General features: G+C 42.5%; 2 protein-coding genes across 2 annotated transcripts; both read left to right on the top strand.

Annotated features, from left to right (window-relative positions):
- The first annotated feature begins 294 nt into the window (after positions 1 to 294).
- rfx7b (regulatory factor X7b) lies at positions 295 to 9,700 on the top strand. The gene is given in 7 exon segments (XM_073471910.1): positions 295 to 417; positions 506 to 622; positions 1,437 to 1,521; positions 1,622 to 1,829; positions 3,122 to 3,417; positions 3,515 to 5,285; positions 5,288 to 9,700. Coding segments are annotated over 7 exon segments (4,164 nt in total). The 5' UTR covers positions 295 to 307; the 3' UTR covers positions 6,865 to 9,700.
- A 2,643-nt stretch (positions 9,701 to 12,343) lies between these two features.
- On the top strand, positions 12,344 to 25,665 carry prtgb (protogenin homolog b (Gallus gallus)). The gene is made up of 19 exons (XM_073471816.1): positions 12,344 to 12,410; positions 13,006 to 13,305; positions 16,270 to 16,414; positions 16,541 to 16,674; positions 16,771 to 17,067; positions 17,245 to 17,404; positions 17,508 to 17,755; positions 18,346 to 18,510; positions 18,782 to 19,087; positions 19,978 to 20,163; positions 22,322 to 22,417; positions 22,519 to 22,705; positions 22,792 to 22,919; positions 23,058 to 23,228; positions 23,637 to 23,819; positions 24,559 to 24,682; positions 24,799 to 24,937; positions 25,053 to 25,157; positions 25,252 to 25,665. The coding sequence occupies exons 1-19, from the start codon at positions 12,344 to 12,346 to the stop codon at positions 25,663 to 25,665; spliced, it is 3,555 nt and encodes a 1,184-aa protein (XP_073327917.1).
- Positions 25,666 to 27,463: the final 1,798 nt, after the last annotated feature.

Here is a 27,463-nt window from a genome sequence, read left to right as displayed (position 1 = left end):
TCTTTCCTCATGCAAAGTTTTCATTCATTTTTCAGCTGTATGATTGATTATCATTATGAAGCAAACCACTGATATATGTAGACTTTTGCTATACCTAGCTGTCTGTGTTTCATTTGTTTCCCCATATCTATTCATCACCCCAACCCCCCAATTCTGCCCATTTGGACTGAGAATGAGAGGGGGTCCTCCACTCCTGGATTATGGTATTAAAAGTTTCTGTATTAACAAGAAATGATGCATACAAGTCGAGGACACTGCCTCACCAGATTTATGTTTCTCATGTGCCAATTTCAGTGATCAGAGTTCCATGTCGTCAAGCCGTACTCAACAGATGTATGCATTCAACTGGATACGGAATCACCTAGAAGAGCACCCAGAGACTTCCCTCCCAAAGCAAGAGGTGTATGATGAATACAAGTAAGTGCATGGGGTCAGTGGAGGAGAGGGGACTAATATACAGTATGCATAAGTTTATAATCTAATGTCGAATTCTCTTCTCTTGCAGGAGCTATTGTGACAATCTCGGCTACAATCCACTGAGTGCAGCAGACTTTGGAAAGATCATGAAGAATGTCTTTCCTAACATGAAAGCACGTCGACTGGGCATGAGGGGCAAATCCAAATATCCTTTAATTCTGATGAACCTGCTAACAAAGTCAACTGCCAGATCCCACTAAATCCTACACACTTCCCCTTTCAGGGCCTTGCCGTCGGCCAATGTCGGTAGCTGTCAGTGAGCCTCTGTGGCCCTATTGTTGCAGTATGTCCTGCACCGTTGGCACTACTCAGCCCTTGTCAGCAGCTTTATGACCCATGAGCATGTTGAGTTTGTTGCGGAACCCATCGCTGAGAGAAAGAAGAGAAACTGTAGCATCCATGATTTCACCTGGTTAGTGCAGTTTCTCCCTATATTTCACCTCCACCTCTTCACCTGTGCGATTTGCAACTTTTTATCAGACATATTCTCGATTATAAGTGGCAACATTAGTGACATTTTCCTACCGCTACCTGGTGGTATGGAGATTTATTTCCTCTCACACAGGTGCAGGATGGACGAGCTAGCTAGATGTGGGCTGTAGTCTTTGCAGTGTGTTTACTTGCAACGATTTAGCCGAGACTCAGGCGACGTGAAGTGACACAACAGTTGACTGGGGCACTAGTCAACTGCACATTCTACTTTGGTAAGTTCATCTTAAAAACAAAACTATAAACCACTAATCGCCTGAGGACTATTGCAGGCATATTAAAAAGGCGGTAGTGGGAATCCTTGGCACAGAGCTGAAAGCTGTTGTTTGGCTCTGAGGTTTTTTAGATTTACAGTTTCTGGCAGATAATTTAAATAAGGCGACTTCTTCCTTGGGCCTAGAAGAGAATAAGAGGAATGAGCAGACACATCCAGAGTCATTATGTGTTCAGACACCTTAACTCCTTCTCACATACTGTTATAGCGGGTTAAGGAAGAAAGCTTTTGTTCACATGCCATCCTTACCCAACCTGGATCTGCAGAAATCTGGTGACGGGGTGAGTTACACTGCAATAACAACATACATTAAATTTCTAGTCTGGCTTTTAAAATAGTCTGATGCTCATCCGCCTGCTGCTGTCTTCTGCCTGGCTGCAGTGTGAGCTGATGGAGCCGTCAGGTCAGTCTCCCAGTGCTGAAGATGAAATGAGATCTGCAGCCTGTGGACTGGTGTGCGAGTGGGCCCAAAAGGTCCTGAGTCGTCAGTTTGACAATGTGGAGGACCTGGCCCGCTTCCTGCTCAATAGCCACTACATTGGTACTAAATCCATGGCTGCACTCACTGTTATGACCGGAACACCCACAGGTAAAGATCTACGAGTGCGGTACTTATACAGTTGTCTGTGTTTGTGTGAGTTTGGAAAATTCATCGGGTGCTGTACATCATAGTTGACAGCATCATATTGAAGTGTTCTTTTAGGAGGTTAAGTTGGAAAGGCACAAGCTAATAAAAATGTAATTTGTTGTCATCATTTGTGATTATTATTCTTATGATGATCACTACTACATGTCGTGGTTTACATGGGTAGAGAAATCAATAATCAGAAAGTAAACCCCAATTCTCAACATTATGATCACCTATAACAACTTTGTAACACTGGGCTGTGCGTTCTCATGGCTGAACCAACTGGATGGTAAAAGTAAACAATGTGTTTATGTTCTATGGTAGGCTTTTTCTTGAGTTTTGGTAAGGATGGCTGATTGTGTGCAAAGATAATCAAAGTAAATTCATCAGTTTATTTTTAGTATGGATTATTACAAAGTTGCTGTGTTGTGAAGGTGGTAAAGTTTTCACACAGTGAGAAAAAAAAACATCATGTATGGATGCATCAATGACTAGGAATAGAGTCGTGCCTAGCGATTCCCATCCCCGTTTCTACATACGTCTCCCAAGCAGCGAGTGCATGCACAAAGTTGTCAGCTGTCCATGGTGCTGAAAATGTAACTTGTTAATTCAGCTGTCTGTAAACCTCGTTTCATAGTAACGCCCCTCATGATGACATTTTAGCCAAATGTTTTCTGATAATTAACATAGGATGTGGTAGAATATATTTGTTTGACCGGATTTTCATTCATTTCAGGGGATATTCTAGGAAGATTTTTTTTTTTGTACTCAGTACGTGATGAAAATGGCCATGAAGCACAAATTAAAACCGGCCTAAAATCAAAAAGAACTCTCTGCTTTGCTTCCTCAAAAGGCATTAACAATTCATGTTGTCATTTTGTTTTCATGCTTGCATGAAGTGAAAATCAGATATTGTCCATTAGTAAAGAATGATAAATACTTAGTCCCACTAAAGAACAAAGAAGTTATGGAAATAAAAGATTAAAGCCATTTGCTTACAAATTAGAAATAAATTGGAATAAATGGGGACGCTTTTCCAATATATGTACTTGTCAGCAAGATGGATTCGGGTTTTCAATTTCAAACCTTCTTGCAAGTTTGAAATACTTAACTGATAATACTCTTCATAATACTTGTCTCACTTATGTGTGGTATTGCAAGTCCAGAAGTCCTGAAACTGCCACTATTGACCTCCTCTGGTTTGAAGTGCTTTTGGTTTTTCATAATTCTTGGACTTCTTCTCCTCTCAACAGGAATGAAGACGCCAACTCCAGCCTCTGCATTTGTGCCCACAGCTGAGGCAAACTCTTTCCAGCCCCAGGTGAAGACCCTGCCCTCTCCTTCTGTTGATGCAAAGCAGCAACTGCAGCGCAAGATCCAGAAGAAGCAGCAGGAGCAGAAGCTCCACTCACCCCTGCCCAGTGAGACCCAGATCAAGAGAACGGAGGCCAGTACCCCTGGCCCGACCATCCCCTGTGGCAGCCCTGCTCTGCTCTCCCCACAGCCGACCATAGGCATCGTAGTAGCAGCTGTCCCCAGCCCAGTCACGGTATGTGGCTCAGTAAGTCCTGCTAATTATACTCAGACATGTTGAATATAAATGTGCTTGTAAGTGTAATTTTATATTCTCACTGTTTTTCTCCCAGGTACAGAGAGGCAGGCAGTTGATGACCTCGCCCAGCCCTGTAGGGACAACAGAGGGGAAAGTGTTGCCTGTGAACTTCCAGGTGGTCACTCAGTCTCTCAAGCAGTCCCCCAAAACCCCCCAGAATATCTCTGCTAGTCCTGTGGGTGACCGGCTGGCACGACACGGTACACGGTACGCCCAAATTCTGCCCAAGCCCTCTGCCACCAGTGCCATCACGCTGCGCTCACCCCCGACCCTGCTCATCACCAACAGCCCTATAAAAACTGTGATGCCCACTCCCCACGTCAGCTCAGTCAACGTGGTGAAGATGACGGCCATCGCTCTGGCTCCCAGCAGCAGCAGTACAACCGTTCGTCCTGCCTCGGCTGGTGTGAACACCACAGCAGCTTTGGACGAATCCCAGCACCTACAAGTTGTGAACTCAGCAGCCCCTCCGTCACCTGCAATCAGACCCTGTGCCCCACTCTCCACCCTAACCCACTCCACTGACACCAAAGCTGTGTCTGAAGCTGGAAGTGACAATAACCCCACCCCTGGCACAGAGAAAACAGCTGTTGGGTCCAAAGAGGAGAGAGTGGCTAAGTTCAGGGCTGCCAGTGAGCCAAGCTTCCTGGTTAAGTGTTCTCCAGGCCCAGACAAAGGTTTAAGGATAAAAAATGACCCCACATCCCCTCCCACCTCTGTAACTGTAGCTGGGACTCAGGACAGCAATAACAGTAACTGCCATGACAGTACTTTGTACTTGACTGTTGATAATCAGAACTCCAACGGCAACACTTCATCCAATGGCTCCTCCGCTGTTACCCCGACATCAAAGGATCCCTGCTCAGATGCCAAGAGCCCCAGGAAGCGCACAGGCTCAAGCGGGGACTCCCATGTGATTCCTGTGAAGAGGGTGTTTATCTCCCAGCAGCCACTGGCTGTAATCGACAATCCCAAACTTGGAGTCAGTGCTGCAGTGAAGAGGATCCCCAGACCGGGAACCCCTGCCAGACCAGAGAGTGCCCCCTGCAAAGTGACTGTGAAACACACCTCTATTGGGCCCACACAGATCCTTGCACTCTCAGACTCGCCCATCACGCACACTGAGGGCACCCAGACTGTTGTCAAACCCCAGGCCTTGGTTGTGAAACGCGAAGACCATTCACTTAGCACTGATACCAGCATAGGAGCAGCTGGAAGCAGCACGTCTGATCAGGCATTGCTGCAGCAGATCACCGGGGACCCTCGTGCCATACCAGCCAACTCAGGAGCACACGAAGCCTCTGTGATGAGCGACTTAAAGAGCACAATATGGGAGGTTGATGAGCTCCGGAAGCAGGCGTTTGCTCAGCAGATACCAGCAGAACACAAACAGGCCCCTACTGACCAACTTTCCATTATAGCCCAACCTTCTGAGGCCTCAGGCCAGATCACCCTCCCGCAGGAGATGGTTGACTTTGCAGGTTCTCAGCCCACCATGGACTACTTTCCGTTCAATGACGACGACATGACCCAGGACAGCATCGTGGAGGAGCTGGTCCAAATGGAGGAGCAGATGAAGCTGAAGGGTCTGTTCAGTAGCTGTGTTGACGTGTCTTTGCAAGGCCAGTCAGCCAGCAATCAAGGCTCTATCCTCAGTGCTCACCAGGCCGGCACTACCTTCTACCACTCTGCTCACAGCAGTACCACTCCTGTCCAAACTCCCACACCAACACCAACTCCAACCCCAACACCCACTCCCACCTCTGAAATGACACTTGGGCACAGCTTGACAAGAGAGAGCCCCTGCTCCGCATGGCTCCCATCACTCCTGTGGATGGAGCCATGGGTCGCCACACACCCATCAGCACACCGCTGTCCAACTGCAGCAGCAGCGTCCCCCCCAGCCCGGTGGAGTGCAGGAACCCTTTTGCGTTCACTCCCATAAACTCAAGCATCACAGGTTATCATGACGCCAGCATTGTCTCTAGCAGCCCTGTTAAGCCCATGCAGAGGCCAATGGCAACACACCCTGACAAGGCCAAACTGGAATGGATCAACAACCGCTACAACAGCAACTCTGCAAGTCCTTTGTCCAACCATAGCATCGGCATTCTGCCCAGCTACCAAGACCTGGTAGATGACCAATTTCGTAAGCCACACGCCTTTGCAATTCCCGGCCAGTCATTTCAGGCCCAGTCAAGACAGGATGCTGCTCACTTTGGCCGTTTGACTCCCATTTCCCCAGTGCAGCAGCAGCCACAGCAGCAACAACAGCAGCAGCAGGTAACCACTCCCACTAAACAGGAGAGTTTTGCTGTGCCTGCACCGTTAGACAACAAGGCATCAACCTCATCTGCGTCCAGTACTTTTCGTTGCCGCAGCGTTAGCCCTGCGGTGCGCCAGAGAAACTTCAGTGGCAACACAGGCCCGCCAACCACCACGACAAATACCACCACCACCACCAGAGCTGTGGTTTCCCCCTTTAACTCCCCCATCACGTCTGAGGTGCTCAGCATCCTATCCAACTCCCAGACGGTCAGCTCGGTCCACAGCATGGTCCAGCGTAGCCAATCTGTTCCTCTGAATATCATGATGCAGAGTGAGATGCTGCCTGTGCAGGGTCAAAGTAACACCGCCAAAATCACCAATGTTCTTCTCAGCAAGATGGAAGCTGACGGGGATGATTCTGTTCGTGGTCTAGGCATAAACAACCTCCCCTCAAACTACACGGCCCGTATGAACCTCACCCAGATCCTGGAGACCACTCCTGGCTTTGCTGGAGGAACTGCTCACCAGACTCAGCTGCCGGTTAGCTCTAGCCCTGCTGCCTTCGAGCTCCAGCAGCATGGCTACCTCACCACTGGCAGTGGAGAACAGGTGAGTTTCTCCACTGGGGACAGCCAAGCACAAGCGGGTCCTGGTGAGCAAGACCACCAGCAGCAGCAGCAGCAGCAACTCCAGGAGAATCCTGTGCAGACACAACCACAGCTCCTCCTCCAGAGCACACAGCAGCAGGAGGTGGAGGACGAGCAACAACAGCTGGATTTCAATAACACTGTCAAGGACTTGTTGGGGGATGATGGCCTCAACCCCAGCTCCCAGTTGGTGGGTCAGGTAGCTTCAGAGCTCAACGCCGTGGCGTCCGACTTCTCAAACGACATCAGACTGACCTCAGATCTGTCCAGTAGCATCACTGACCTTAACACATTGGACACCAACCTGCTGTTTGACCCTAATCAACAGCAGGAACAATATGAAGACTCGACACTGGAAGAACTGAAGAACGACCCGCTTTTTCAGCAGATATGCAGTGATACTGTGAACTCTGGTTTTGACTGGCTAGAAAGCAAAGACCAACCTACTACAGTAGAGATGCTGGGCTAATGTTATCTTTTATTCTGTTCTGTTCTCTGTTGTTTGTTTGGTGCGTATGTAGTACATCTGTTTTTAAACAATAATTTGTTGGGATTTGTCTGGACTTTGCCATTCGTTCTGTTAAAAGTGCCAGGCTTACCAGAAAATCTCTCCTACTGATGTTTGGTTACTTCTCTCCTTTTTCATTTGTCACCAAGAGTTTCAGTACTTAACCACTTTTCTCCCTCATCTAAAATTAGACATGTTAGCATTTCGAGTAAAAAAGTGTGAGTACTCGGTGGCAGCATGCACTTGCAAAGAGCAGGTTTGTATGGTATGAACATTAAGAGAAACATAATCTTCCATGTTATAACCAATCAATAATGCAATATTTGTATTTAACAGACACTTAATGAAAGCGAGATGGGTAGGAAATTTGGCACAAAAGACCAAAAACGTATGCTGTTGTATACTATTTTCAGTGTGTGCAGTTCAAGTTCAACCAAATGGAGACAATATTGGGATTGTAGTATATGCACATAATAGTTGTAGTACATTTGCCTGCCATATCTGAATATTAAAAAGGGTAGCATCTTCTGCTGCCAGGTGCTGAATTTATGACATAATCTTTATACTTTATCATATACCAAATCAGTGGAATACTGATTAACATCTGAGCATTGTCCAAGAGTGAAATTTTCTTAAAGCCTATACTTCTTGTACTGTTTAATATCTTATAAAGGGAGAAGACGAATCAGTGGGGAGAAGATGGGAATTCAGGCCACTTTGTGGACTATACATTGAAAGGAATCAACAACTGGCTGCCTTATTCCCAAAGTCCAAGGCCTTATGCCATCTGTAGAGTGACTGTATATAGTATAATGTTGAGAATCTTCGGAACCATCCAGAGCTTCATCATATCAAGGCAGCTGTTACTCTGATATTTTCAGTACTATTTCTTATTGTTTTCGTTTTGCAGTGTTACAATATAGATGCGTATTGTATAGGCTAACAACTACACTGTGTGTGCCCTTATCAGTAATGGATTTAGAGGAACTTGATATGCTGTCATTTCATGAAAACCATGGCAGGCACACTTTCAGTCATGAGATTTTTTTTTTGGGCATGCTATACTCCCAGCTCGGATAAGAATATCAATGGTATGGAGAAGGCTTAGTTACGTAGAAGGCTAGAGGCTGACATGTATGTTTTGATGTCATCTTGAGATCAAGAGGAAATGAAATTATATTTGTGGAGAATCCAGCCTTATTTCCATACCAAAGATGATCTGTTTGAATAACATAAGAGATTATTACACATAGAGACACTCCTAGTAAACATTAACAACAACGGGAAACGGGCAGCCTCAGAGATATTAAAGAGTTTTATTGCATTTGAGGAAAAGGATTAAGTTGCATAAATCTTATGTACAGTATGTAAATTTGTGAAATGGTCACTGTCCTATGTTTTATAGGTAACCATGGACCTGAAAGCATGTTGAAACCATCACTGCTAGCCAGGTAGGCTATGTGATACAGTAGGATGCTTGCTTGAGTTTTTGGCTATTGTCAATGTTGTATAAGTCATGTTTAAGCTCCATCTGTAAATAGGATAGATACATAGAGATTTGATGTATCAAGACACTATATTATGGCCATTATTCTAGCTAAGTATGTGCCATTTTAAAAGAAAAAAAAAGCTTAACAGATCTATAGTCGGCAAGATACTGTATGTTGTGTGTTACATTTCTGGCTCAATGTGTCGTAAAAGTAATGCTGTCTGGTCTCGCTTGCTGATTTTATTTTACTTTTGTTCTATTCAAAGATAATAGGTCTCTGCGGTTGCAGAAGTGATGTGTGCTTTGAGCAGGATCAATAGCATGGTATATTGAGAAAAAAAAAGTTGTGATACTGTTAGCTGGTTGCAAACATCTCTGTGACAGACGTTGTGCTCAAAGCCTTTCAGCAGACACTGGAAAAAACGATTACTCATGTTTCAACAAACTTTGGAGGTTCACATTATTGCACTAAATTTTTATGACACATGGCTTTGCCACATCTTTATGGACAAATGTAATGATGGATGCCCACAGAAAAAAAATAAAAAAAATATTTTTTATGACAAGATGAGTAGGGAAATTTAACTGTCAGAAAATGACTAATTGTCTTGTAGCAAAATGTGCATTAATCTCAGTGAGATACACATTTCTTACTCATTCTCATACATGAGAATATAAAGCATTGAGGGAAAAAAAAGTTAAATAACCTTTTAAAACCTACATGCTCATTATGTTGATAAATGATTGTACGCACGCATGTGTGATGACTTCTGTTGTACTTTGTATTCTTGGTAACCACTGTCTTCTGTGATTGGGCAGGTTCTGTTAACCAGACTGGCGGTGCTAGTTTCATGAGTTACATTACTTTTGTTGTGTGCTGTTTACTAAGTTAATGTTGTTCTATATGTTATGTTGATGACTGTTTTCTGTCAATTTTACATATTCTTATTTTGCAAATTGCATTTGTGAAGAAATTTAACATTTCCTCTTGATTTCTTTCTTTAACAATAAGGCACTGATATTTGAATTTGAATGAAGGAAATGCACCTCTTTATGAGTACAGGAGCTCCATCAAGCAGTGACTCTGATTCTTTACCTTTGACTGACCCAGATCCAACTCTGTTTGACTATCTTGTCCATTTCTACCAGTAGAAAAAAAAAACCCTCCTCTGTGGTGTTGTCTGGTGTACTGCTTAATGTACAGTAGCTTGTTAATATTGCAAACGCGTTGTTTCTTTTTTCAATGGAAAGTACTCACTGGTGAGATTTTTAAAGTGGTTTTAAAAGCCAATAAACTTTTTTAAAGAATGTTCTTGTGTGTTTATGTGCTGATGATTTTGTATTTTATTGCAGTAAGTGAAAAGATGCTTTAGATTATGAGAAGTACCCTCACGTGGCTTATTCATCGTCATTGTAGTTTAACAAATACTACAATGTCATATTAGGCATTTGCTTGATTTATTTTCTATGATAGGTGTCATTGCTAGTACTGTTTAAATGTCATCAGGTAATGACAACATTTTAGAAAAGATATCTAGCATCTATCTCTAAAACAAACATCTTGGATTGCACTGTCCCCAGCTTATGACATGATGGTATTGATTTTTCCAAACATTATGCTAATACTGATGTTTGTTTTTGGTCAAACACCCACACACTTTTAATATTTTAGCAGCATGCAAACTCCAAACCTTCCCATCACCCTTCTGGCACGAGGTTGGAGGTCATCAGCTCTTCAAATGACCCCTAAGGTCAGTGGGGGGTGGCCTCTCCTAGAGACAAGCTCCAGCCAATCAGCGCCCAGTTCGTTGGTCCCCTGCTCTGCTTTCCCAGGGCCTCGTGTTATTCACAACATGTTAATGACCTTAACCCTATTGATCATGGCCAAACAGCCTAACCTTTAGCCATGTGGAGCCCAGCGGTAACCTCCACACCACAACATTTGGCAACATGAGTCGACAGATTTCACTAGCACGATCATGTTTCCTATTTGTATACAACATATCAATATCCAAAGAGTGTGAGGTTATGGATAAAATACAGATAACTAATCTTTTGTTAACTTTAGACACTGATGTCTTGTCACCCTTTTCACAGCTAAAATCATCAGTTGAGGTTTTGTGAGAGTGAAGACATTTTTTATTTTTATTTTTTGGGTCCAGAGAAATAAAATCTTAGCATTTTTCCCTCTATTTTTCATATTAATAACTGTTGTCTGGACACACTAAATGCCAGTGACCTAGTTAATAAACATCCATAACTGATAAACTGCAACACAAGTGTGTTTCCTAATAAAGACAATGTCCTTTAAATATATAACATAAGATGCATGTGTATTTCCTGGATGTAAATTTGACTAATAAAATAACTTAAAAATCTAAATTATTGAGTAAACACATTATGAGCTGCTGTTAAACAGACCCTTTGAGCCTTGAATTATAACTTTAAGGCTTTAGATGATTAAATCAATAGTTAGCTCTAATCAATACATAATTACTCTCCGCTCTCCTCATTTGATTGGATAGTGGAGTGTGGAGTTGCAGGTTTGTGGCAGTAATCCCTTAAAATCATCACGCAACCGTCTATAGTAACTGTGGAGAGTCAGAGTTGTATCATATCTTTTGGAAGGCACAACATGTTTCACAGTCTGAATGTGATGACTGCATTTACCTGTAACCAATTTGCTGATACAGCATGGCTGATCTCACAGCTGGAGCCCATTGTGAGGCTATTGAATGAGGGGCTGGGAGACGGGAGGGTCATTGTCAAAAGGCACGGTCGCCCAGATCAATATCTGAATTCATTAGGCAGCTGACTTGCAGCCATCAATATCTCTTCATAATTACCAGGTTCTGTGGTAGAAGCAGATGCTGTTCAGTGTGACCTTATTACCAGCGGCCTTTGGTAACTGATAATTCACTATGTTCATCTTATTTTGTTGTCTTAAATATCTAATGCACAGAAAAAAAAGATCTCATTTGGCTGAGTTGCTACATTGCAAATAAATAGTTGATTACTGATCATTTTGTAGTTTGATAATTATCAGGATGTATCTGATCAGCTGTATATATTGTGGAAACACTTTCACTGAAAGACATTAAAACTCTCAACTCTTTGAACAGGTCAGTTCAAGTCTAGTCAACTTAATTTGTAAGGCCGGAAGTCACAAATTTGTCTCAGAGGGCTGTACAAACTACAGTTTATTTCCTCATCCTTCTGCCTTTGACCATCCTCATGGATAAAGAAAAACAGAGCACCAAAAGAGGGATCCCTCCTTCATCACAGCCGGGCATGCAATAAATGTCTTATATATACAGTAGGCATTGAAAAGACAACACAGTTTCATACTGTTTTACTTTGTTTATATTTTGCGGACCCTGCCACCTCTCTAGCTTCAAACTGGTGACCTTATTTTGCTCTGAGAACAGCTTGTTTACTCAGTTATGGAAAAATAAATATTTCTGAGTTGCATTATTGCCTCATTTATATTGTAAATATTAAAATTCTGAGTTTGAATTTCTTCGCCCCTTTAAGGGTTTTTTTTATTTAGGATTTAGATGAAGATGGTTATAATCTCATACATAGGAGCCTTTTCCAAGATGATCTTTACTGCTAGTTTTGGCTCCAGGTGAGGGTCTAACAGGAAACAATCACAGTCTGTCATCATGACATTATCCTGTAGGTGCAATGAATGAAAATTTCCAGTTACACGTATAGTGGCAGTTTCTCCTGGGGGCCCCTGGGGTCCCCACACCTCACTCAGCACACACACACACAGGCACACTTGCTTCTGGCCGGTGCTGTCTGCGCATGCGTGAGAGGAGCCCCCGGCACCCCTGTAGAGCCGTTGGTGCTCCGCTGCTGGCAGTCGAGGTTGCGGGGAGATCCGGACAGCACGCAGGAGAGCGGCGGTCTGCGCCGAGGGGGAAAATGACACCACAAATCGGATAAATGGCCAAGTTTAAGATGAAAAACTACCAGCACTGGCTGCTTTTTGTTTTGTTTATTCCTTTATCAAGTAAGTGTCTTGTTTTTGTTGTCTTTCTGCTGATGTTATCCTGCTGCCGACCTGATCTGAGGTCCGTCCGCGGACCGTGTACCAGCTGCCTAATGTTGGCTAGTTTCTCTCTGAAATAACGCAAATGTTCAACTATTTTGGTTGTTTTTCCTGAACCACGTTGACGAAGAGGAGGAGATAACGACATAGGTTGTTAAACTTTAACTGTACAGCCACTTTTTATTTCTCTCATTAACGTTAATGTCAGTGACATGTCACGAAGTCTGGTATTTGTGACAGCAAATATTTAAACGCCAAACTTTATACACACAATGTTGTTTCTGAAGGATACATTTGGTTAAATCAGGACACCACATTACATTTGAACGTGTGGTACCCATCTTAATGCAGCTGCTATAACGTGTAGTGTGGTGTGTCATACTAAGCAATCATGACAGTATTATTTTTCATAGTTTCTGGTCATACCAGTGTAGTCTTATTATAATATTCCTCCAGTATGCTACCTGATATATGTGGTCTGTTAGGCTATATAGTAATTGTTGTGAAGCGTATCCATAATCAACTGTTCACTAATGCTCTCATTCTTATCCTCTAGGTGTTTTATGTTTTAGTGAGTTGTCCTTCATCACAGAGCCCAGTGATGTTACAGCACTACCAAAGGACCCTGCTGTCTTGGACTGTCAGGCTCATGGGCAGCCTCCGGTCACCATCAAGTGGCTGAAGAATGGAGTTCGTTTGGCAGAAAGTGAACACGTACAGTTTCTGCCCAACGGCTCCTTGTACATACCAAAGATAAAACACACCAAGGAGGAATCAGATGAAGGGTTTTACCAGTGCCTCTCCCAGAACAAATATGGAGCTATCCTAAGCCAAAGATCACGTCTGACTATCGCAAGTAAGTATGGAGCTCAGAGTGGAAAGATTTCTCTGAGGCTGACATGGACTTTTTTCCTGTTTTCTGCTGTTGAGACCAAGAGGAGGATGGGTTAAAGTGGTTGGTTTACGCTCTGTGGTGTCAACATGCAGGCCATCAGAATGGCAAGTTCATGGGTTATTAACCTGGAGATGGGAAGCAGATGTCCCCCACCCCTTTCTTGACTGAGGAAAACCCTCTAAAGTCTGGGTTTCCATGTTATTGGAAGTTGTTCAGACTTGGCTGTGCTTGGGTTTAAAGCTGTCAGTCCAGTTATAGGATCATTTTAAGAGACAGTTAAAGGTAGATGGAGAGTCAATCTAAAAGCTCATAAATGCTCCATAAATAGGCAGCCCTGGGTCTGAGTACTTTTCCCTGTTTTGAGCAAAAGTAATACTTGTACTTCTGTGAAAGTAATCAGGAAACACTGGCAAAAAGTTAGAAATTAGCCTTCTCTCACTTCTTATGTTAGTGGGATTGCATTGTCACTGCAGGCTGTGGCACTGTGTAATTGCTGAATGGTCTGCTACACAGAGGAATCTCTGAAAGGCCATTTGCCTTTTAGCCTTTGTTTGGAGTAACCCTGACCGCCCCAGAAGAAAAGGCTTAGTTTTCAGGGCATTTGTTTGTCCACATATCAGTGGACAGGACAGCTGTGTCTATTCAGAGGGCCTGGCCTACCATGGACACTTTTCACAGGTCTTAGAAGGGATATCCCATGAGCGGGGTCATGGAAACTAGCAACACCTTCTGAAACATACTGATTTTGACACTGACACTGAGGATAGAAGGTTTTGGGCAATATGTCCTAATGCTCAACAGTACAAAACTATGAAGAAGTACATACTATTATCACACAGGAAGGGATTTATAAATATAGAAATACAAAGTGGAAATACAAATCTTTTAGCTAATAGACACACTAACTCTGCTCTGGCAATCTTGTTGTGATTGTCAATCTTTTAATAGGCATCACAAAAATCAGTTTCCTATAAGATGACCAAACCAAAAACCTCAAAAGTCAAGTTTAGTCTGGCGTCCAGCCTTTTGTCAGTGAAAGGGTTAAAGGTTTTTGGTCAGCTGTAGGCGTGTAGTGGAGGATGGGGGGCCTCCTCTGTGCTCCCCTTCTGTCCAGAGGTCCTGGGGGTCAGGGGTCACCAGGGAAAGGCTTTGTGATGTCACAGGCCTGCTCTGGCTGGGCTGCCCTGCTGTTCTCTCTCCCAGCCCACAATCCCTTTCACTGGATCAGTCCCTCTGTTGCCCTGTCAAGCAGAGCCCTTTTGTTAAAGAAATGGCCAGTGTGTCATGTGAGTGAACTGGCCTGATATTCCAGTAAATAGTATCGATCCATTGGAAACATGTTTATATTCAGAAAGTATGTTCTTGTTTTACTTCTGGGATTACATCACCAGTTTCAGAACATCTCGGATTTACAGGGGGTGTCAGATATCTCATATATTTCTCGTAATATCTGCACAACAAGTACATTTATACTTTGCTCTTGTAAATTATAATACTGTAACATTTGATATGGGATAAAAAACAACATAAGAATCACAAGGTTCTCTTTTGTCTATTGACTAATGGTAACCTGACTTCGATCTGGATCCCAGTTTGGGGCTAGAATTGAATGGACAGGGGGTAGAAGCGAACTTTGACCTCTGCAGAGAAACCTTTGTGCTGTTTGACCTAGACATTGATTTGTTCTTTACAACAGAGGTGACCATATTAGCGGATCAGTCTGTGCAGGCCACACCCACTGTCTACATCACTGATCCCAGCAAGACTGAAGACGATCTGTTATCTCTCAGTGGAGAGTAAACAACATATTGTTTTTAACTTGTTATCAGGTGCTGAGGGCTTTTTCTGTTGCTCACAGGTCAGCCATGTTGACTGGAGGCAGAATAGGTGGATCATTCCAGACTTCACGATAATACTGACCATTGGAATATAATTAAATGAATTATGACATGGGATTTGGTTGGCATTTACTGACCCTAAGCCAAAACTTACTTCCATTTCAGAGGAAACAAAGCATTAAGAATCATTTCTTCTGTTCGTGGTTGAGACTAAAGCCCCGATGCACTTCACACAAGCAGGGTCTTATGAGTTTATTTTTGTAATATTGATGATGAGATTAGGTCTTGAATTTAGGGATTGCTCTTTAATGTGGAGTTTCAGTGGGAGAACAGAGTATTGATTTTCTTTAACATGATATTGACTTCCTTCCTGTGAGTGAGGGGGGAGGGAGAGAGTTATCACCTTAATGAATGAAGGTCATTTGTCATATTTAACAGAGCATTCTGGAGATAAATGCAGATTGGGGGCTGCTTATTTGTGGTGATTATTGAAAGACATTTTGAATAGACATCACAAACAGAAAGGGACTCAGCAAACTGCACAGTTGTTTTAGTACTTTAAAAGCAAGTATATTTATACTTAATCAGTGACTACATAGCAGGGTCTAAGTAGAACATTTACATATGCATAGCTGTAAAATATGTGCAACATTAAACTGACAAAATGGCATATTTTGCAGATATGTAGTGTGTCATCCCTGAATTCTGCAAGAAATAGGTTTACCTTTATTATTCAACAATGTTTCAGATATTTTATTCCTCTTGGCTGCTTGCAGTCCTGATTATGCAAAGTGAATTGATTGTTTTTTATCTATAACAATGCATCATTCAGTGTCATTCTTCTATTGATCCATTGATTGGACCAGCTGGTCAGTGTGGGACCTGATTGCTCATCTGCACAAAAGCAAGATCATTGTGGCTCACAAAGATCAATTCATTTCATAAAATCAGTTAACATCCATCAAAGTCAAGACTTTGCATGCATAATGTGTAATATTTTAAGTGACAAACAAAGATAACTGCAAATAAACCCATAAGTTTTAGTTCAAATGTTCTGTTGCTTGATTGATAATTTATCTTTCCACAGGTATCTCAGAGTTTTTATTGCATCCTGTGCCTATGGTGGTGACTGAGGGCTGTGTGGCTCGATTCTCCTGCGCAGTCACCTCCAGCCCTCCTGCCACCATCACCTGGGAGCTGAACCAAAGCACATTACCGCTACAGACAGACAGGTAATGTGCCTGCCAACCCACCTTGATACATTTTCGACAGTCCCCATCCATTTGTTTATAACATTAATTTATAACCTAGTAGCACCTACACCTACACCTTCTAATGTTACCTTTGTATTTTCCCAGAATAACTGTTTTGCCCAACGGAGTCCTTCAGATCCACAATGTACAACTGGAAGATGCTGGACAGTATCGATGTGTGGCAACTAACATCGGTAGCCGTTTGAAGAGTAGAGAGGCCACACTGACAGTCAACCAAGGTGCATAAACTGCATTAACTGGAATTTAGGAATGAGCTTTAAACTCTCATTTTACTTAGGGAACTCTGAATAAAAAAAATTTCTTTTCTTGTGAAGGTGCAGGCCCTAAACCACGTCAGAGGCCCAGAATCATCGCTGGACCTCAGAATGTCACAGTTTCTCTTCACCAAACTGTGGTGCTGGAGTGTGTGGCCACAGGCAATCCCTGGCCCATCATCTCCTGGAGCCGTGCAGATAGTAAACCTATTGATGTATACAATGCCAAAGTGCTGGGCAATGGGAACCTGGTTATTACTGATGTCAGTTCCAAGCACAGTGGAGTCTACCTCTGCAGGGCTACCACCCCTGGAACCCGCAACTACACTATTGCTGCAGCCAACATTACAGTCCAAGGTACAGTAAACTCTTCATGTCCTGCCAGCTTCTTGTATTCCATATGCTTTAACACAACACAAGCCTTTGTGGATGTGAAGTATTTTTAGAGAATAAGTCAGTGTTTTGTTTTGTGGGTTAACAAATGGTAAGCAATAGATTCTGTTTTCATCACATTGTCTTACATCTCTGTTTCAGTGCCACCATCCATTGTTGAGAGGCCTGAGAGCCAGACCCGTCCACGAGCAGGCACTGCCCGGTTTATGTGCCAAGCAGAGGGTGTGCCCCCGCCACGTATCAGCTGGCTAAAGAATGGGGAAGAGGTTCACTTAAATGGGAGGATTAAGATGTACAACAGGTATTACACAACAGGAGTGGTAGTCACAATTGCACATAAAATATTTCATCCCTTTAGGTTTCTGGTTTATTACTGCTAATTAATATTTTGTATTGTTCCACAGTAAATTGGTGATTACCCAGATCATCCCAGAGGATGATGCCATCTACCAATGCGTGGCAGAGAGCGAACAGGGCTCTATGCTGTCCTTGGCTCGCCTTATTGTTGTCATGTCCGAGGACAGGCCCAGTGCACCGAGAAATATCCATGCTGAGACCATCTCAAGCTCTGCCATCTTACTGGCCTGGGAGAGACCTCTGTACAATGCAGACAAAGTCATTGCCTACTCAATCCATTATATGAAGGCTGAAGGTGAGAGCAACAGGAAGAACCATTTAAATATGTCTCAGGTTTTTCATTTGAGCTTTCAAAGATCAGTTGTGAACTCAGAGGGATGAAGGTGTGAGAGGAGGAAAGATGACCACAATAAGCTATCTCACTCTCTCACATATGATCAGCTTTCCTTGGTGAAGGCCATCTGTTGTTGCTGCACAGAGCAGAGGTCAAGGAAGACTCAGAATGGCAACTTCACTGAAATAACAACAGGCTTAGCCAGCCCATTGTCCTCTCCCCAGCTTATTCTGCTTGTAGTTAAAGGGGCAGTGCAGCTTTTTACAGCCTCACAGTCTTGCAAACCAGTAACTTAAGGAGATATTTAACTTTAATCATTAAACTGACATAAAATAACATAACTATATGAAGTACAAAGGCAGACTTTGTAAACAAGTGTTTTAGTAAGTTTGTTTTAAGAGGCCTGGAAGCAGTTATGTGGCTGTGCTTTGCATTACATATGTTTATAGAAAAGATGAGCGACAAGCCTTTCAAAAAACTTTCATATTAGTCTCTTCTTTGGATCATTTTTACCTATTTTCTAAACTACTTTACACTCTGTTGCATGTCAGGTCTAAACAACGAAGAATACCAAGTTGTTATTGGTAATGACACGACCAGCTATATCATCGATGACCTCGAGCCAGCCCGAAACTACAGCTTTTACATCGTGGCTTATATGCCAATGGGAGCCAGTCGTATGTCAGACCAAGTCAGTCAACATACCCTGGAGGATGGTAAGCACTGAGCATTGAGACACCCAGCATTCCTTGCAATAAATCACTCTGGTAGTTAAGCTAAAATGCATGCAAGTGAAGTGTGTACAGAGAGCACATTTTGAGTGGACATAAGGGGGATGGGCATGCAGTTGTTAGAAGTATTTTCTTGGTGTGTTCTACTCACTAACTCAAATTTGTGTGAATAAAACATAGAAATTTGACAGTCTTTGCCAGCATGTTTCACCACATCATGGTCAAGTGAATTTGTTATATCCCTGTATTTCTGCAGTGCCTTTGCGAACCCCAGAGCTGAGTCTGACCAGCCACAGCTCCACAGATATCCAGGTGAGCTGGCAGCCGCTGCCTGCCAAGGTGAGCCGCGGTCGGTTGTCTGCTTACAGACTTTCCTACCGTACAGCTGTGGACAACACTGTCACCTCAGTGGAGATACCTCAGAACAGCACAGAGTATCTTCTAGAGGGCCTGCAGCCTGACACCATCTACCTGCTCCGCATGGCTGCAGCCACCCGTGTGGGCTGGTGTGAGCCTTCTGCATGGACCTCACACCGTACACCTAAGACCTCCAGCAGCAAAGGTAAACCTGCAGAAGACTTACAAGGAACAAATGTTTGAGAGCTGGTGATATTAAGTTGTGTGTTCTTCTTATCAATACAATCTCATCACATGGCTGTGGAGAGCAGTATGGTTCACTTAACTTCTGCATTTGTTGCAAAAGTTCTCATGCGTGATTGAATTTATTCTTAGGGTCAAATGCAGGCATCTTCTGTAGTGTAATAAAGTAATGAGAGTATTAGAATCATGTGGACTTGTTGATGAACTTGCTATGCTTTTGCTTTGGTCAGATCACTGTTTTTGTTGCTCTCAGAATACCAGGACGATCACTAGAGCTCATGCAGAGTGGTCGGCTTATGACTAGAGTTTGCTCTTGTAGCATTGTCCCACAGTCTTTGTGTTGGTTACCCAAGAACCTTTGCCCTTCGCTGTCAGTGATGTTATAGTGGCCTCAGTCACGGGTCATAAAGAGAGGGCCTCAGGCATCTCTGTCGGGGAAAGAATAGCCCCTTTTCATGGTCCGGTGTGTTGGGGGAGGCTCTTTGTCCACCAAAGCTGGATTTCTTGTTTTCAAAAGTTTGGTTATATATATTTAGGTGATGTAGAGCAGCACAGCTGACAGAATTGCACATTTTTGTCTGAGAGAAATTTTAGAACGTGAATACTAGTGCGTTTTCTTCCAAACTACAGCCTAAATTTGAACTGTGTCACACCCCAAATTCTTAATTTGAATTGACAATCCTGAGAAACCATTGTGTTAGTAAAATGATCTCCCATCCATCTACCCATCCTTTTCTATACCAGTGTCCTGCTGTTTTCTGTTGTTTATATGTTTAGTCTTCCTTTCTGCTCAGCAGGATTTCAAATATGAGTGTGTATTGATCCCAATGCCTGCTGTTTTTTCCCCCATAGTGCCTTCAGCCCCTATTCTTCAACTTGAGCCTCTTAACTGCACCTCCATTGTGGCACGCTGGCAAATCTCCCCAGAATCTGTGGCTGTTCAGGGTTACCGGCTGTGTTACCATGAGGAAGGACAACCAGAGCAGCCTACAATCCAGCTGCAGTCCCAAAACTATACCTACACCATCAGTGGCCTTGGTGAGTGATGTCCTAGCTGTCTAGTAATGAGAAGATGGGATAGTGGAGCAGATAAAAAACATAGAACATCAAGTATATTTGACCATGCTGCTGCGTTTCTACCATTTAAACCTGTGATTTTGGTGTGGGGACAACCCAGAGTGACCAATGGGTTCTTAGTCAAATGGGTCTTCCCAATTTAATTCAGTGGCCAGTTGGATGGTGCATTTGCATTTTCACCCTCTGTCCTGATCAATATGGGCTGACCCCTCTTGCCTAACCAGCAGCCCTCTCCAGTCTGGCCACCGGTATTGTGCTAGATCAGGCTCCCAGGGTTAGAGGTCAGGGTCCAGATGTCCCTCCCACCACCGTTTCCCAACATGCAGCTTGCATAATTACCCCAGGCCATTGTGTTGTGTTCAGGGGCAGACCTGCCCTGTAAGACCCTGGCCACTACTCCCCCTTTAGCTGGACACTAGAGCGGACAAACAAACACCCTTGGGATTGTCCAGAGCTGGACCAAGCCGCTGACCTCTAGCCGTGAGACAGCAGTCCTGGATTAGGACCCTGCCCCCACTGGTCATCTGTGCTGTCCATGTAAATAACCCAAAGCAATCTATATGCAATGTGAACCAGGGCCCTACTGATCAAAACTGCTGACAGTATAATTTAGTCTGTTGTGAGCCTTCAGACACAGGGTGGTTCCTGCTCAGTTCATATCCAAAACACTAAAAAAAGAAATTAATAAATTATTAGTGACAATGCTTTTGTAGTAATAACTTGCTTGAAATGCAAACCCCTTTAGTATGTTTCTATATTGATGATCACACAAGGTGCAGTCATCTGGTTCCATACTATCATCGGTCTTGATATAAGTTCTGTTCTGGAGCCATGTTTCTGTCTGTGTTACTCCAAGTTTAAGGCTATAATGCAAGGGCAGTAGGAAGAGCGTGAAAGAGGGAACAAAAGGGGCCCAGCTCCCACAGTCCTGGGCCCAGATTCCTTGTGTTCTATCTTGGCCTGACCTGGTGACCCCAGTCAAACCCCCCAGTCCCATGGGCCTAGGATCCCAGCAGCTGAACACTGCCTCTGGCCCAGCCCCCACAACAGGCCTGGACACACCGCCTTCACTGGTCAATACCAATAGGCCGACCTTTCACACTGGAGGCATAAAACAAATCTTAACGCTCCCTAAAAACATCCCAATTAAGGAGCTAAAGCCATGGAAGCTTTTCAAGTTAAAACAGAAACTTTGGTTGCATATTTTCAAATGAAAGCTTCCTACCCACAGACCGGAATGATGTTTCTGATGTCTTTTAGCAAACACTTGAAACAACATTGTATCATCCCATAATTACTCTATTTTTAAGTCTAAAGTACAAACAAGATCACATTTTACCTTATTTTACCTCTACTGTTGCCCCGGAAATGCAGTGATATGTTTCTTGTGCACAATATATCAAAGGGATTCATGGTTGTAAAATTTTTACAGGCTCTCAAAAGAGAAAGACATTATAATTTTGTGATAGTTTTCATAGAGGTTATCGATCATGTCACCATATTAAGTGGGCCTTGGGTCTTGTTGATCTTTCTCATGCTCCTTTCACATGACAAGAAATGATGAATGAGAGATCGGGGTGACTCAGGAGGCCATGCATTGTCCATGCAACGAGAACGGCCAGTTATGACCTACAGACTCCCCCCCCCCGGAGTGGATTGTCAATGTGTCTGCCTTTTTTTAATAATAGATGCTGCTTTACTATTTGTTAACCATCACTTCTGGTATTTTAATGATGGTCTTTCATGATTTGGTATTACTTACCAAATATTTGGCCCTATTGGACCATTAATTTGAAAAATTATGTTATTAGGGTGTCTGCAGGTCCTAATTTTATCTAATTTCATTTATCTATCTTCATTTTTTTGTATAAATGAGTCAAGCACTTCTGCGTAAAAGTCCACATTTCTGACGTTACAGATCTGATTTGCCCAAACATCTGTTTTAAATTTGGTTAAAAACTGTCTTGAATGTGTCTTTAAAAGCATTTTATTTAAGAGACTGATATCTGCAGAGACCCTGGTTATGTACAGCTACTGTTATGTCAATTTGACTGACTTTCAGTAGTAGTTGAAAGAACACGGGCCGAAAATGACTGAAAATTGATTATTTGTATTTCAGATCCGAGGAGAAAGTATCATGTCAAGATTCTGGCTGTCAGTCAAGCTGGTGATGGCTATCAGACAGACCAAACAGTCAGTACTCCTGGTTGTGTGTGTAAGTACTTTTCTCTATTGTTCTCTTTCAATTTAAAATGGAATACAACCTCTCAAATTGAAATATGTGATGAAAATATGCAATTTGCTTGCATCATTCAGCGGCCAGAGACCAACCGACAGCATCCCCTCCACCGCCGGATCACGTGACTGTCTCGGCCAACAATTCATCTGCAGTAGCCCTGCGCTGGAGCCGTCCTGCTTTCCCCTCTGGAAAGGCCGTTAGCTATACAGTCCGTTGTACACCTGTGGGCACCCACAACGCCTCTGCTATTCGCTACCTGCAAACGTAAGCTGAGAATCCCCCAAATATTCAGTGTTTTACCTCAGGCATAACAAATAAAGACTATAATATGAGATTTCTTTTGTCCACAGTACCAAACAGAGTGTGATGGTTCAGAGTTTAGATCCAAACACTCGCTATGAGTTTGTCGTACGTCTTCATGTGGACCAAATGTCAAGTCCCTGGAGTTCTGTTGTTTACCACCAGACTCTCCCAGCAGGTAATAACATTATTTTGTACAGACTATGTAGCTTTTTGAGTGTCCCACTATTTCTTCTATCGTGCAGACTCCAGTCAGATCATTTCCATCTTTCTCAGCAAGCGTTCTTTATTATGAATGTTATTTCTTTGTGTACAGCACCGAGCCAACCACCTGCAGCAGTACGAATAACTCTGATCGAGGATGACACTGCCCTCGTGTCCTGGAGGGAGCCAGTAGAGCCCAATGTGGTGGTATCACACTATACCATCTTGTATGCTTCACAGAAAGCCTGGTTGGGTGGACGCTGGCAAATATTGCAAAGGGAGGGTGAGTACTGCACTGGATCGTGTTATTTGTAAAGTCAGTGATGCGGAATGTATTTTGGGTGAAATATGTGTGCCAACACTACCTACTACAAACAACAAAAGTAATCATACTGCAATTTTTAAAATACTAAACTAACCACTGTATATGCCTAAAGCAATTGTATCCCCACTTTTAAACATATAGAGACATGTTTACTGGAAAAAGTGATGATGAAACTATCATAATGTTAATTGTGTCACCAACCACATGAGAACCTTCTCTCATCACTAGTGTAACCCAAACTCTCTACTTTCAGCTTATGAACAAAAAATACATACTGTTTAAAGTTATTTATGCAACATTAAGTTCGCTTGTGTCAATTTTCTGTATTTCTAATCCTTGTGCCGTGTTTTCTACCTCTGTTTACAGGAAGCCATACCATGGCCCTGCTGGAAAAGCTGGAGCCGGGGAATGTCTACCTGGTGAAAATCTCTGCCTCCAACCAAGTCGGTGACGGGCCTTTCTCTAACATTGTGGAGCTGGTGCCTACGCGTGGAAATGCCCACCGCAGCAAGAACCCCAGGCACTCTGACCGCTTCCCAGATACAACAAGTAAGCATCATGAAACACTGGAGCGTGCATGATGGAGGCGTCTCACCTGGATGAGTTTGATTCATTTGTTATATCAAGCTGGTAGTTATGTGACATTAAGTTTAGAATTATGTAGAAGCTATGCGCTGGTGTTTGTGTTCGTAGCTTTAAATGAAATGGTTTGAATTGGAACTTTCAAAAAAGTATTTTTCAGACTTTACATGTATCTTGTGTGAACAAAAATGCAGTTTTTACAGGTGATAAGCTTTCTTGTTTATTATTGTACATGTTTTTTTTTTTTTTAAACATTTGGTTCTGACACAAGTAGAGATTTATTTATTTAAAGAGATTGTTCGTAAAAATGTTCTATGAAGAGTGAATAAAGGTTCCCCTCTGGTAAGAACCAAACCACTAGGAGGCGTAGATCAGCAAAAAAAGAGTGGATTAGTTAAGGTATAATAAAGATAAGGCTTTAGGGTTATTTTCAACTACAACTAAGTTTTAGTTGTAGTATTTTCATATTTAGGGTAGGAATACGAAGACATCCATGTTTTTCATTTTTTATGCATGTCAAGTCCTGCACACAGTTTTGATCGTGAACTGCAAACAACAATAATTGAATGTGAAAGTCTGTTAAAAATCATTTTCTAGGCTCAGAGTATTAACTTCGGATTTCATTAACATTTGTCTCTATTTTAATTTGCTTGTCTAAAAAATTGTATAATTATTTCCCATCTGACACACTGTGTTTATCTTCTAGTGTTCTCTGATGGTCTCTACCACATAGACCAGAGGTCTATGACGGGGATCATTGTCGGCGTGAGCATCGCCTTGGCCTGTATTGTTATGTGTGCCTTGATCCTCATCAGTAAGGGCAGACCAAGGTACTGATTATAATCATTTGGAATAATGAAAAACAGTTGACAGTTATGTTAAAAAATATAAACAATAACTTTTCTTCTGACATTTGTTTACATTATTATCTTTGTATGACTTACAGCAAATCCTCCACTCACAAAGTCATTGGGTTGGGAGCTGCTGAAGATCCTCGTGCTGGTTTGTCCCTGCCCAATGAACGCCTTACAGAGAATGCTGAGGCTCTTATACCTATGATAAATGCTCAGTTTATAGATGCCAAGGTGAGAAAAACATTGATACAGAATTCTGAAATTCACGGTTACATGTTTTATGTTCTAAAGAGCATAGGGCCATAAAATTATCTGTGTTTCTCATATTTTTTCTCATTTGTTCCAGGGTGGCTCTAACATTGTCATAAATAGTGCCGGTCTGGTCAGCAGCAAGAATCACAGCAGGTGGCTGCTCTTCAACAGGGACATCATTAATCCAGATGAGAGTGATGTAAGTGATGCAACATTATTCTGTCCATCAGCTGTCTTTCTACTCAGATTTGTTTTTTATTATAATTTAAATTCTATCATCTCTCCATCATTAGGTTGAGAGGAGAGCCAGCTTGTATGAGGCTGGAAAAACTGTCCTGAGATATGAGGAGCATTTAGGTTCAGCGCCCCTGCCACCTTCGTCCCGGGAGATCATCTACGGACCTTTGCACTCGGAGAGCTCTCAAAGCAGTGAGGGCAGCCAAGAGACGGGAGACTCTGGACACTACTCCAACGAAGAAAGCAATGAAGAGATGAGCAACCCTTCCACCAGCCAAAGCTCCAGGCCTGAATCTTTCGGGTCGGACGATATTGCTGCCGTCGCTGAGCTGAAGCAGTCTTTTGAAGTGGAAAATGAGGAAATGCTGAGGCGTCCCCTCCATCACTCCGCCCCTGATGCTACCCGGCGCTGCTGCACCTCGGAGGGCTCTCTTCCTGCCCTGCACACGTCCCAAGCAGTCGGCTCCTGACATCACCGGGCCTAGATCTATCTCCAGCAGCCGAAGCAAAGCCACCTCTACCTCGTTTGCTTCCTGAGTTGAGCACTTCAGTTATTTCCTAAGGCACATGGGATCAGGAAGTCAGCTGCTGCGATGGAGGAAATGTGCTTTTGCTTCGGATCTACCTCAGGATTTTGTATGAATGTTTGTTATAACATTTTATTTCCATTTTTTTTAACTTTCTACCTGTTTGTCTGTGTTTTGGCATTGTTTGTCCTAAACCAAAGCTCACCCATGATGAATGTTAAAAAGAATGTCAGAAATGTACTGTGATACATTTTCATTATATTTAATTACTGTCCACTGGAGCCGAGGGCAAAGTGGAGCCCTGTCGACTTATTATCTACCTCCGTGTTCTGTTATTGTACATACATGACTACCTCCTTTTCACCACATATTGTGCAGTATTATCTCAGACTCAGGGGACAAAGTGAAAACATTTCATTGCCATGTCTTGTTACTTCTGTCCGGGCGTTGTTATCAAGAGGTCCTCGTTTTTTAAATTCTCTGAATTCTCTTTTATTTTCAAGGTTGAAAGAGCTTTTGTTTCACATTTTTTGAATGATGTATGTTGTGAAAATAACAAGTGCATTAGATATTGTCAAACTATTTGAGCTTTATCATAAAAATACTGTTTGGCAGTTTTAGTGCACTGAACTCAAAGCTTTAACATGGCCTTAATATCGAAAAGGGCTTTGCATACTATAGAAGAAGAGACCCAAAGATGTGGAAAATTGTACCCAAAGAGTTTTTTGATAATACAATAGATATTCTAAGGCAACCAAAAATATATTAAGGGTGAATTTGCCAAAATATTGTTCTTGCCAATGATGTAAATTTCCCTTAGAATGGTGGTTTGAATGCTTTACTCAGTGTAAATTTTCTTGATGCTTTATTCTGGTGAAAGCTTTAGCACAAGTCTCCCCGGCTTGTGCTCCATTTGCCTTCAAGACCATTGCTAAATGCAGCGGTGATGCCGATGCTATTATCCAAAGAGTTGTCTCCTTCCTCAGATGGGTATGGCTTTTCATTCAGTTGATCCTTGGTACTGTGAGGTGGAAATTATTGACACAAGACCAAAGATCCAATGTGTCCTCCCAGTGATAGATGATGATATTTATTCTTCGTTTCGAGAATCATCTGTTTCTGTTCACCAATATTGCTGTATGGGGAAGAAATCTCTTTCTTGCTCCCTAATATTTCCTGTCCAGGTGTGACAATGAAGGATTCTGACTATCAAAATGGAAACCCTATGTGTGAAGAGCAACATAATCAATTTTTATATCTTTGTAATACAAATAATCCTAACCAAAGAAACTTGAAGTCTCTGTTATTTAGTGATTTTCTTTGGTTTTCATTTACATTATTTGTATTTAAATGTGATATGATTTCCAACAGTTTTGATTACTAGAAAGGCATTTTCACATTGTGTTTTTTTAAAGCTTGAGATGTCATAAATTGTTCTGCTGTCTTTTTATCACCATGAAATTTCACCTGAATGATATGTAGGTCACATTGGAACATTTTTGATTTAGATCGTACCTTTAGCATGTTGTAAACAAAGAAAATTCCCAATTTTAATGTGACATTTGACTAAATTGATAAGGCTGTTTTCAAGTACAAAACTTGTCTGTGTGATGCATTTTAATACAAGAGGTTAATGTGGAAGCCACAGATAATTTTGCTGACTTAACTCAGGTGCCAAATGTAGATTAGAGTGTAGACTTAACTGTTATTATTTAAGTCATGGTTTTCTGATATTTCTGCT

The sequence above is a fragment of the Pagrus major genome, chromosome 8 (genome assembly GCF_040436345.1).
Source record: "Pagrus major chromosome 8, Pma_NU_1.0".
Taxonomy (NCBI): Eukaryota; Metazoa; Chordata; class Actinopteri; order Spariformes; family Sparidae; genus Pagrus; species Pagrus major.
This window is presented reverse-complemented; position numbering and strand designations above follow the sequence as displayed.